The 12842-nt window shown below is 46.5% G+C and overlaps 1 protein-coding gene across 1 annotated transcript in view; it reads right to left on the reverse strand.

Annotated features, from left to right (window-relative positions):
- Positions 1-2740, reverse strand: part of RFX6 (regulatory factor X6) — a 54105-nt gene extending 51365 nt beyond the window's left edge. The window contains exons 1-2 of the mRNA XM_063296198.1: positions 2545-2740; positions 391-547 (exon numbers count right to left, since the gene is read on the reverse strand). Coding sequence (XP_063152268.1) covers positions 391-547; positions 2545-2740 — 353 coding nt within the window. The remainder of the gene's footprint in view (positions 1-390; positions 548-2544) is intronic.
- Between the last annotated feature and the right edge of the window lie 10102 nt (positions 2741-12842).

Raw genomic sequence — 12842 nt, forward strand, 5'->3', positions numbered from 1 at the left:
GGATATATTACAATACTAACAATGTGTTTTCTTAGATACTTTTCATAAATGTTGCATTTATAGAGATTTCACTCATTTGTGTCTAGAATTATTGGCAGTTGGCTTCTCTCCTTAAGCATCCATGGGGGTGGGGGCAAATGATGTTGTATGTAATTTGCATGCAACCACATTTTGAGATCATTGTTAACTTCTACTTGATGCCAAGGTTTCCCTCTTCTCATGACAATACAGAAAAAGCTAGTTAGCACGCACTGTATAGTAGAAAATATGTTCTATATCCATCCATCCATCCATCATCATCTATCATCCATCTATCTATCTATCTATCTATCTATCTATCTATCTATCTATCTCCCAGATATTAAAGCTTGGTTGGTTGTTTAAGCCTACCATTCCAAAGTAAGTTGTGTCTGCTTCTTTTTGTCCTTCATAATCTGAGTGATTGTTTTCTTTGGAGGCAAATATTTGCTGAGAGATTTTATCTTGTTTTCTTGAGTCTCTCCATCCTCATCTTCTGAAGAAATGGGTTCACTGTTGAAATGAATTTCTGAGTGCCAAAGGATTTAAAAAGAAAATTGATTGATTTATTTGCTTAGTTAGTTATCGATCTACTTATCAAATTTGTAGACTATATTAAATTAAATACATTCAAATGAATTGTTGAGTATTGGGTGATATATTTGGGACAACAGCTGCTAGATTTATCCCAAAATGTTTAATTTATTTGGAAATTTCTCTGATGAGGCAAATAGAAATAAGGGAGATAGGAATCTATGTCAAATACTTTTTTTTCCAACTTCCTTCTGTCCAATGATAATCTCATAGTTTGCAGACTCCATATGTCTGATAATTTGAGGGTATTTTTTAAGTCTGTTTTTCTCAACCAAACATAAAAATGTGCAATCAGGAAATAAGTGCTACTGATATTGCACTAATAAAAATATTTTGCTGAGCAAAACTGATTCAGTATAGGATTCTTTTGCCAAAAGAATATGGTGAGAGAGAGGCAGATGAAAAGGACAGCCAGAAGAATGAGATATAAAAGCAGTGGAAGTTCCTTCAAGAAACACTGAAGAAACACTGACATTTTGGCTACATGGACTGTAAAATGTTATGCTGCTCCCTCATTAACAGAATTTCACACCCACAAAATCCAAATCCAGTAATTGTTGCTTGCTGGCTTTGAGCCTTTAGATATCTAGATGAATGAAGAATTCTGTGTCACTTGGAAAATTACAGACTCCAGCACCAGAAAACATTGCACCATATGTCTTCAGGTAGATAAATCAACAGGTAGATAAATACAATAGGCTGCTGCAAAGTCAAAGAGACTTAGGCTATTTCCACATTTGTGATTTACAGCATCTCACAGGGTCATCCAGCCATTGCTGGGACACAATAAAGTCTGACAGTAGCAGTATATCACTGCCATGGCTGGATAGGGGTATAGGATGCCATAATTCTCTAGTGGGGCTTTAACCCTATATCTATTTACTCGGAAGTAAGTCCCACTGAATTCAGTGATCCTGCTTCTTAGGACCAGAGTATCAGAGGCAAATAGATGTAGCTAGTTCTGTATGAAAATCAAGAATTCTGAGTAACTGAAGGCCAGCGTACTTTTGCTTCAAACATTCCATACATGTATATTCATTGGGTACAGAATAACGACATCTGCATCTTGGAATCTGTTGTCCTCAAACAGATTTTTTGTTTGAGGATATTTACCCAATCCCTCTTCATCTTATACATTGATATAATGCAAATGCATAAAACACTAAGGCCAAATTAGTGCTTTTGTATCTCTTTTGGCTGAAATTGTTTCCAGGTGAATTCCTTTCCAATAAATAAGTAGGAGGGAAAGCCAACCATGTTATGCTGGAGGTCCCCCATGGCTGTCCAGGGCTCAGCCTGGCACTGGTTTTCTTTCTCAGGATTGGACCGATAATCCATACAAAGCCTTTCCCAGCCTGCATCTGCCCATAGCAGAAACATGCCATGGAAATACACTTTTTCTGCCTTGTCCCTATGATGAGATCTTCCTCTCCTCCCCAGCCAATGAGCAAGGCAGGTTTAAGTCACTTTAATTGTACAAGTGTCACAGTTTATTCCAATACTGTCCAAGGGCAGCCTCCAGGTAGGTAATTTTTTGTCCCTCAGTACCTTGGAAGCAAGACTGCTGTCACACCATGCGATTTTCTGCCCCCTGAGGGTGGGTGAAAAAGAGCACTTCAGTTCAGCAGTAGGGAAAGGCCCAAAGTTGATGGAAATTCCCCAGAGCAAGCAGGGTGCTTTTCTACCCCAATTACGCTGTAGGTTCAAGCAACCGGTATAAGTGAAAGACAGCGGGAAAGCACCCAAGCGGAAGTATACCCCGACCCTCCATCCAGGAGAAACAGCTGAACACGGGGACCTCTGGCTCTAGTCAGGCCAAGCGAGTTTCCTCAAAGTGAGGGCGGCATATTGTACATCAACAGGTGGAGGGCAACAAGGCGGCCCAGTTGCCTCTCCGCCCAGCTCCGAGCTTGTTCGGAAGTCGCCCCTCACCTGCCTTGATCCCCGCGCGGAACCCCGGCTCCCGGTCCGGGCGTTGCAGTCTGCCGTGCAGCGAATCGGCCTCGGGCAGCGCCTCTCCGGAGGTCGAAACCCGAAGCAAACCTCTGGAGAGCAGCTCGCCGTAGCAGTCCTCCACGGGCTGGCTTTGCGCAAAGGCGCCGTCGCTCCTGGCGGGGAACTTGGCCATCGTCTCGGTCTTCAGGGCTCTGCGCCTTCCCTGTCCATGGAGCGTCGGGGAAGGGGAAGGGGGCGCGCGGGGGGGGGCGTGCAGAAGAGTGGGGGTCGGAGGGCGCGCCGGTCGCTCGGGAGCCCCCTCAGAGAGAAGCGCAGGGAACGGGCCGGGGCAAACGCGCGATGCTGGGCGGACAGGTGAAGGAGTTGGCGCCACGGACTGAGACGGGCGGCTTTTAAAACGCGCTCGGGCTAGAATCCTTGACGGGGAGGAGGAGGTCGGCGGCCAGAGTCAACCGCTGGCCCGAGATCACTGCGCCAGGAGCCCCAGCCGGGCCGGGCACAGCAACAAGCCCTGCCCACCGCTTGTCAAGAGTTCAGCCCGGAGTGCCCCGCCTCAAGTTTGCTGGAGCAACTCCCACCCCCGTTCCCCTTCTATGCATGGGAGGCTCTCTGGAGAAGGTCTTCTCCCTTCAGTTCCCCTTGGCCCTGTAACTGGAGGCGTAGAAGACGGGAGGAAGGCGGCAAAACCTTGACAAGAGTTCTTCTGAACACGTGCAGAGTCTCAGCCCAGTGGAGTTGGGCGCAGTAGTTTTCCACGCATCTGGCGAATGAGGCGGATGGCTTTCAAGCCAAAGGGTGTGTCTGAGGCTTCTTCTGCGCCGCTGCATTGAAGTGTTTTCATCAAAGACCGGAGCGGAAGAAAAGTATGTGGCAGGCTTAAAACAAGTGCTGACTGCGCTTTCAACCCCTAATCTGCTTCGACAAAAAAACCGAGTGTCCATACAAGAAGAGGGGAGGAGAGGAGGGGTGGAGTGGAGAATACCCCTTTTGGTGCCATAACTGGCAGCAGTAGATCTACCGGTCTTTTGTTGTCAGATCTCCCGATCCCAGGGAGTGATCAGTCCCTGGGGTTGGGAGAACTGGCACCAAGAGAGCCATTCTTTGCTGCTTCTATACCCCAGCCCAGTCTCTCCTTCTGTCCATGCTGTCTGCACCCATGGCAAGAGTAGGGGCAGAGAGAATAGAGAGACCCAGTCCCCCTTCTCTTGTCTTGGGTGGCAGGCAAAGTGGGGGGGGGGGGGGGGAGAAGAGAAGGAAGGGAAGGAAGCAGGTCTTCTGCTGACCCTCCTCCTTTCCAATGGGATCCATGAAGGCACCTGAAGAACCCTCCTCCCTTTTTCTCTGCCACCTCTGCTCCTGCTATGGGGAGCAGGCAAAGGAGACAAGGAGGGGAAGAGGATCCTATCCATTTACAGGGAGAAGCAGCTGAAAATCTTCCCAAGACAGACACCGGACACATGTCAAGACTACCCACCCAGCTTAGGTGCTGCAACACCAAAACCACAGGAGGAAGATGTACAGGGGGGGGGGGGTGAGGTGGGGGGGCACATCTCCACTAGCAAAGCCACCCCATGAGAAGGGAAGTGGAGAGTGCAGGCCTTCAGCTATCACAGCATAGGGCAGATGGGTCTCTTTAGTGCTGGGACAACCAAAATACTACTTCCCTTCCTTCTTTCCCTGCCTTTCCTCCCACCCATGAAATGGCAGGAGAAATTAGAGAAATGGCTTTTTTGGCACAGTGGGAAGCCCTTACCCTCCTACCAGCAAAAGGCAGATGCCAGGAACGAGGGGGGGGGGGTGCCCACAGCAGCTCCAGGTGATCCATAGGAGCCGAGCAGGCCCCACCCCTATCCTCACTGTGATGTGCTTCAGGACTGGATGGAAGAAACTGGAAAACCCCACTTTACAGCTGCAGCAGGAAAAGACATTGAGGCTGTCCTCCTGACAGGTCAGGTGAGTTGAACATGACATCATCCATTCATTTCCTCTGGCTGTGTTTGCTGAAGCATCTCTGATCTAGGTCATGCGGAAGAGACCTTGGGAGCAACCTTTATACCTCAAATTGACATTTTCTGACTAGCAGCCGACCTAATGTATTTTTTTTTCACTGCAGTGTGGGATGGGGGAAGAAATCACCATATTTTATAGCCTATCTTGGACCACACCATTTCTATCTACCACTACTCTTCACAAGCAGGGTTACCATCTTCACTTGGCTGGCAACCCAGTAAGCACCATTGTATTTCAAATAACTGTTTGCAGTTCTCACATGTCTGTACAACTTTACAATTTATTCCATAGTATAAAAGCTCCCTATCTGACTGATAGATAATTTTTTTCCACAAGAATGCAACAGGTACATTTCCATTGGCATATGGGATCAGTGGAAAGTTGCCTTTTGATACTTCACACATTTCTATACAAATATGCAAAGGCCCATTGTTGATGTCTTTTGAATAGACATCCCCAAGCAAGCACCTTCAACGGATACTGAAGTTCAAATCGTATCATTCTTTGCTAGGTGTAGTGGAACAGAATAGAGGCAAGTGAATGGGTATAGCAAGAAGCCCTGGTTTACCACCCAGATTCTGCCTCTCTAAAGGATGTAAATGGAAGGTTTCCATTATTAATGAATGGAACTTATTCCAATCAATTGATAGAATTAATTAATCTTTTCCTCCATGAGCTGGCAGCCCTCAGGTCTACCTTCTGTGGCTGTTCATGGTGCCAATGTATGCATTTGTTAAAAGTGCTCTGAGAAATAGGGGAATAATAAACTAAAAACCTCATGAACATCCCTGATACATCCACTGGGGGCTTCAGAGATGTGCATGCTCTCAGAATCTTTTTCTCCCTGTCCAGCCCATAACCTTCCCACCCCAAATGACATGAAGGCTTTTTGAAGGTTGCAACCTGTTGCTAATCTGACTGCCCTTTAGTCTGATGGGGAATCAGGAATCCAAGAAGGATTTGAAAGGACATTAAGACAGTTGGGAGATTTCATCCAATCAGAAACGGTTGAGGTATGAATAACATGATGCAGGTGCAGAAGAAATGGTTTGATGAAGGGAATAAAAATGATAAGGATTCATATGATGGGCCCCGGGGGGAGAAAAAGAAGGTAATCTTTGTTCTGTCTGTATGCACTACCTGGGCTAGCGCTGCCCTTCCTTCCATTCGATTGTGGCGAGAAAAAAGAAGAGGGAAAAAATGGGGTACTGCCTTTATCTTTGCCTACTTTTGTGACTGTTTGCCCCAGGAATCGCAGCATTAAAGCAGAGCCCTGATATAAGGAGCCAAAACCTAGTTTCTCCAAGTCAAATCCAGAGAAGAGGTAATCCTAGCCACAATTAGTAGCAATTTCTAACTTTAATTCCATGAATATGACTAATCCCTATATTACAAGGCACTGAATTATAACCATTTCTTATTAAAGTTGTTGCCACTGCCTATGTTGTGGCAGCAAATTCCGTAAGTTGATGATATTATGAAATCCATCCTTTAGGCCTCGTTGATTCTTCTGCCAATTTGATGAATTGGTTCTAGGTTTATGACAGAAAGATTACACAGTTCTATTTCTTTCTTTATTACTTGAAACTATTGATCTGGCATGTATTACAGACACTTGTCTGGGAGTCAACCTCTCCCACCTACGTCTGTTGGAACACTCTGTGATACAGCAGCTTAGAACTGGAGGATGGTGAGGTGGTGTGGCTGGACTCCATAGGAGCTCCATCTCACTGCCAGAAGCTCTATGCCATGATCTCCCAATTCTGAGTGTCTGCTGCTGCATCTCAGTGGCTTACCTCTCTGCCTCCATTATTCACATGGCATAGGCCATACTATATGGCATTTCCATTATCAACATGTTGCGGGAAGGGAGCTGGAGCAGTAGAAGGTTCAATTGTGAGCAATTTATTTATTTATATTTCAAATTTCTGTCACCACCCATCTCCCTCGAAAGGGGGACTCTTGTCTTGCAGACAGAATCAATTAGATTCACCTCAGTTTGGACTCCAGAACTGGGACAGGTCATAGAGAAGTAACCTGCCAAGGGTGTCCACATTGAGGGTCAACAATATAAAGATGGTGGGCATGACCAAGTGTATGAAGCCCTGCAACTTTTAAACAAGTATTGGACAGGTGTAAAAAGAGGCCAGTCTTCAGTCATCCGAATCACGGCCCCCAGATGCCTCTGAACCTGGCAATTACTTCTCAGCTTACAGATCTTGAGGATGTGGCCAGGGTACATGGAGAAATAAGGCTCATCATTTATTTCTGTGCTAATTAAATTGCCAGGTAGGAACTGGCTCCATGGTTAAGGGAGGTGATCTATACATTCTGAGTATGAGATGTGTCCCTGCTTCTCTCAATGGAGGCAATTATAGCAGTTTTATTTAAAAAGCCCTCTCTTGAGCAGGAAGGTCTATCTAGTTATGGACAGTGTCAGATACAGTATTCCATTCTTGGAGAAGTTGACTGAGAAAGTGGTGGTTTTGTGGTTCCAGATGCATCTGGATGAAATCAAATTCCTGAAACCATTTCAACTGGGGTTTCACCCAGAATACAGTAATGAGACTGCTCTGTTGCCTTGGTGAGTGTTCTACTCCAGAAACTAGATGTGAGCAGTGCAACCCTGCTAGTTCTCTTGGACCTCTTGGTGGCTTTCAGCACTGTCTGGCATGGGTGGGCCTCTTGGTATCCTTCTTGACTATCTGGCATGGGTGAGCCCTGGAGGCACTGTTTTGCAGAAGGGTAAGAAAGTGGTCCTGGGTGACTACTGTTCAGCACCTAGGTTATTGACTTGTTTACTTGTTTGTTTGTTTGTTTGTTTATCAAATTTATCACCGCCCATCTCCCAAAAGGGACTCTGGGAAGTTTACAATAAAACGTAAATAAAAATATAAAACTGTAAAACACTATAATACATAATACAATAAATATAATAAAAACCTCGATGGCTGGAAGTTCTTTATGATTTGCAGGCAGAGCTGGGTCCTTCTAAGAAACTAACCATCCCCAGGAATGGCTACTCTCTCTCCTGCCCCAGGCATAATTACAGAACCATGTCTTTAGCTGTTTCCTAAAGTCCGGGAGGGAGGGAGCCAATCTCACTTCCGGGGGAAGGATATTCCAAAGGGCAGGTGCTATTGCAGAGAAAGCCCGCCTCGTGGACCCCACCAGATGGAATTCTCTTGCAGACGGGGTCCGTAGCATGCCCTCTCTGCACGAGTGGGTGGGCCAGGTTGATGTGATGGGGAGGAGACGGTCCCTTAGGTAACCTGAACCCATGCCATATAGGGCTTTAAAGGTGATAACCAACACCTTGAAATGGACCTGGAAGCATGTGGAGCAAAGGGGTGACGTGTGCTGATCTTGGGAAACCCAAGATTGCCCGCGCGGCTGCATTTTGCACCAGCTGTAGCTTCCGGATACTCTTCAAGGGTAGCCCCATGTAGAACACATTGCAGTAGTCTATATGGGAGATAACCAGGGCATGAGTGACTGTTTGAAGGGCCTCTTGCTCCAGGAAGGGGTGTAACTGGTGCACAACACGAAGTTGCACAAAGGTCCTCCTAGCCATGGCTGCCACCTGCTCTTCGAGCAGGAGCCGTGAGTCCAGGAGGACCCCCAAGTTAGGCACCGGGTCTGTCTGGGGCAGTGCCACCCCATCCAGAACTAAAATTGACAATTTCCCAGAAATCGAGGAGCCATTAATCCACAGCCACTCCGTCTTCCCCGGGTTCAGCTGCAACCTGTTATCTCCCATCCAGGCCACTACAGCCCCCAGGCACTCAGAAAGGGTGGCCACAGCATTACTTACTTCACCCGGGATGGAGATGTATAATTGGGTATCATCTGCATATTGATGATACCTCACCCCATAGTGACGGATGATCTCGCCCAATGATTTCATGTAGATGTTAAAAAGGAATGGAGAGAGTACTGAACCCTGCGGCCCCCCACAAAGGAGGGGCCGCTGGCCGGATCTCTCGCTCCCTATTAACACCGACTGGGACCGACCCTGGAGGAAGGAGGTGAACCAGCCCAGAACCACGCCGCCCACCCCCAACTCCCTAAGTCAGTCCAGAAGGATACCATGGTCGATGGTATCAAAAGCCGCTGAGAGGTCAAGAAAAGCAAGGATGGATGTACTGCCTCCATCTTGCTCGCTCCAGAGGTCATCCATAAGTGTGACCAATGCTGTTTCCATTCCATAACCAGGCCTGAAACCTGACTGAAAGGGGTCTAGATAATCCGTTTCATCCCGAATCCTCTGGAGCTGCAAACCACCACTTTCTCAACGACCTGCTCCAAAAAGGGGAGGTGGGAGACTGGGTGAAAAATGTCCAGTATAGTAGGGTCCAGCAATGGTTTCTTAAGGAAGGGGCGCACCAGCGCTTCCTTAAAGGCTGCTGGGAACACCCCCTATCTCAAGGATGTGTTTACCATTGCCTGGACCCAGCCACATGTCACCTCCCACGCTGCTTTCACCAGCCAGGAGGGGCATGGGTCTAATTGGCATGTGGTAGCATTTACAGCCCGAAGGATCCTGTCCACTTCCTTGGGTTCAACAGGATCGAACTGGTCCCAGATAACCTGGTAAGTACGTTCCCTGGGTATCTCCTCCAACTCTGTCTCACGCTTGGAGTCCAACTCGGTCCGGATCTGAGCAACTTTATCCTGCAGGTGCCCCCAAAATTCCTCCGCACAGCCCTGCAGATGGATTTCTGACTCCCCTTTCCCTAAAAGGAATTGGGTAATCTTAAACAGGGCCGCTGGGTGGCATTCTGCAGATGCAATAAGAGAGGAGAACTACTGGCGCTTCGCCGCTCTTACCCCCACAAGATAGGCCTTAATCGCGGCTCTAGCTTGTGTTCGGTCAGGTTCGTTTTTTATCTTCCTCCGGCAGTGCTCTAGGCATCTCTTAACCCTCTTCAAAAGCCTCAGCTCCTCTGTAAATCACGGGAAGTGCCTGGTTTGGGTGGGTGAGAGAGGCCGCACAGGCACGATCCTGTCCAAGGCTCCGGCCGCCTCCCTATTCCAGGCAGCAGCCAGGGCCTCCACTGGACCATGCAGGAGAGACTTGGGTATAACCCCCAGCTCCCTCTGAAACCCAGCCGGGTCCAACAGTTGCCGGGGGCGGACCAATCAAATGGGTCCTGCCTCCCTGTGGAGGGGGGCGGCACGAGAGAATCTCAAAGCCACCAGGGCATGATCTGACCATGACAAAGGGGAAAGATTAATTCTCCTCTCAGATCATCTTGCCACTGCTCCGACAAGAAAACTAGGTCTGGGGTGAGGCCACTGTCTCTAGTCGGGTCCTGAATAATCTGGAACAGGCCCATGGCTGCCATGGTAGCCATGAACTCCCGGGCTGCTTCCGAGGCCCACCCCAGGGAAGGCAGATTGAAGTCCCCCAATACCATAAGCCTGGGGAACTCCACTGCCAAACCTGAGATGACCTCCAGCAGCTCAGGCAGGGAGGTTGCTACGCAGCAGGGAGGCTGATACAGCAGCAACACTCCCAACTGTTCTCAGGAACCCAGCTTGAAGAACAGGGTCTCACACCCGGCCACTTGTGAAGCAGGACCCCTGACGGCCACTAGGGATTCTCAGATGACAACAGCCACCGCTCTTCCCCTGCCCTGAGGTTGCGGCTGATGCCAGACTCGAAACCCAGCCGGGCATATCTCCGAAAGAGCAACATCTCCTTTCATACCCAGCCAGGTTTCAGTAATGCATGCCAGGTCTGCCCCCTTTTCTGTGATCAAGTCACATATGAGGGGGGCCTTGTTGTTTATTGACCTTATAAATTTATATTTATAAGATGCAGATACCATGTCAGTCTCACAACTCTAAGTGGTGTACATTGAAGCAACAGTAACGAAATTGCTAATGCAAATAAATAAAAAACAGTATATTAAATATATAATATTTAAATAACAGTTTAATGAAAGCATCCCATATTCAGTGCCAAAGCAAGGAATTCCTCATTATGGAGTTCCACAGGATTCTATTATGATTCCTATTGTGTTTAATGTCTACACGAAACCACCATGGGAGATCAGATGGAACTCTGGAGTGGGTTCCAGAAGTGCCTACAGTATCCAATGCCTTTGTCAAAATGCCAAAAGCAGCATCACACCATTGTAATACAAGGTCCACCCCCTTTATAGATGTATGTGACACTACAAGACATGTGCAAAAGGGGTAGAGTTTGCATTGTGATAGCATAATGCTACTTTCATCATCCCCACCCCACCCCATTCGATCTTCCCTCTCATGAATACCTTTGGTGGGATGCCCTGAGTATGCTGATGAAACCCAGTTCTATAGCTCCCTACTTCTAACTCCAATGTAGTATTCAGTACTCTTGAATATTGCCTTATCTTAATATTGGGGTGCTGGCTTATACCAGATCAGATCCTTGTCTGTTACATAAGTATTGCCTACATTGATTTCCAGAAGTTCTTGAAGGTTTCAGACAGAACCTTTCCCAGTCCGGGGGATTAAATCTGGGATTTCCACATGCAAACCAAGGTTCTATCACTGAGTTACTGTACATCGTTTGCTTCATCTTAGAAACATTGGACATTGGGAAGCATGCTGGAGAGAGTTGCAATGGAGTCTCTGGGGTATGTATTTTGTAATGAATGGAAAGAAATTAACGTACTTTGCCAGGATCTCCGTTTACTTTCATGTTGTAAATCAGCTACCATAATACAACTTTTTGCTCAAATGTTAAACTGCATCACAGTTACTGAGATTACCTGTTTGTCCTGGAATTACAGATTGTGTGTCTGGCTGCAATTTAAAACCAGTTTGATAGTACAAATCTACCATTTCTAGTATCTTTGGTGGCAAGTCTGTCAAAATAGGTGCTGCAGATCTGACTTTGAAGAACAGGAATATTACAGTAAATCTATTCCTAATTTTTCAGTGAGTAAATCTAGACACTATCTTTCTGTTTTAGCTAAAGACCAAGGAAACAAACAAACATCATATTAAATAAGAAAGATGCAACTTATGCTGATATCTAATTTGGGGGGTGGGGGTGGTACACATAGAACCAGTGTCCTTCTGAGATGATTAAAGCGATCTACTAGGTAGCAAATATTTGCTTGAAATTTCTGAGTTGGTTGTTCCTGAAAAGGAGTTTTTTCTTCCAGTCCAATGGAATGTTGGAAAGAAATAATGTGAAGGGGCTTGGGACTGTTTTTTCTATGTCTACTTAGCTGTCAGTAAGATAAGCACCTGAAAACCAGATTTAGTATGAAAGAGAAAACAGCAAAAGAAAGATTGAGTTAAGAAATGGACCAGATCTGGACCAGATGTGGATTAAATGGACCAGAAGTTCAAAAATGGATCAGATGTGGATTTTTAGAAAAACCCAAAAAGTAAAACATGCAGATCTCTCAAAGCATTCCTGTGGGAGGGGTCACCAACTGCTCCATTCTTAGGTCTTTCTCCCTCCTGGTCACATGACCCAGAATGGAGCTACCTTTTTTTTTAAACAAAAGTTGGGAATCTGAGGATTTTTACTTGTTGTATGTGGCAGTAGGGGAGTGCTTGGTTTCCACTGAGGATGCCCATTAACATATCAATTTGGAGACTGTGATGCCAATATATCTCTGTCTCATTTATGTCACAAGGTTGTTGTGAGATAAAATTGAAAGGTGGTTGTGGGGATAAAATTGGAAGTGCTCCTGGAGATACGACAGGCTATAAAAACCATTCTACCCTACACAACTACATTATTAGTGGAAGGAGGCCAAGGAAACAGGGCATCTGGAAGAGAAGTTGCCTCTTCATTACAACAGCCATAATCCCAGGTTTCTATTTGTTTGTTTGTTTGTTTGTTTCATTTCTAAAAGGCCACATCTCAGTCATTGAAGAAGCCAAGCTATAAAGCAAAATACAGAAATAGAACTCGGCCCACTTATTTGGTCAGTGGGCAGCAACTGGTCTGTGCTTACAAAGCCACATTTGTAGGCAATCAGTGAAGCCCTGGTTATGACTGACTATGAACCCCTTCTCAATTTGCAAGATGCCAGAATGGGGGTGAGATGTGGGGTGGGGTTGACTTTCCCCGGTGCAGAAGTGGTGACTGCCCCATTTAAAAACAACAAGAACAAAAGTCAGGTTTTACAGATGTCAGGCTCTTCGGCATTTCAGACTTAATCTGCTTAGCTCCTGTGCATAAAGTGTCTGGAAATGAAGCCAACTGAAGCCTTTCTGGCTTTCAACTTCTTCTTCCACTTTGGCCATGA

The sequence above is a fragment of the Candoia aspera genome, chromosome 1, assembly GCF_035149785.1.
Source record: "Candoia aspera isolate rCanAsp1 chromosome 1, rCanAsp1.hap2, whole genome shotgun sequence".
NCBI classification, from domain to species: domain Eukaryota; kingdom Metazoa; phylum Chordata; class Lepidosauria; order Squamata; family Boidae; genus Candoia; species Candoia aspera.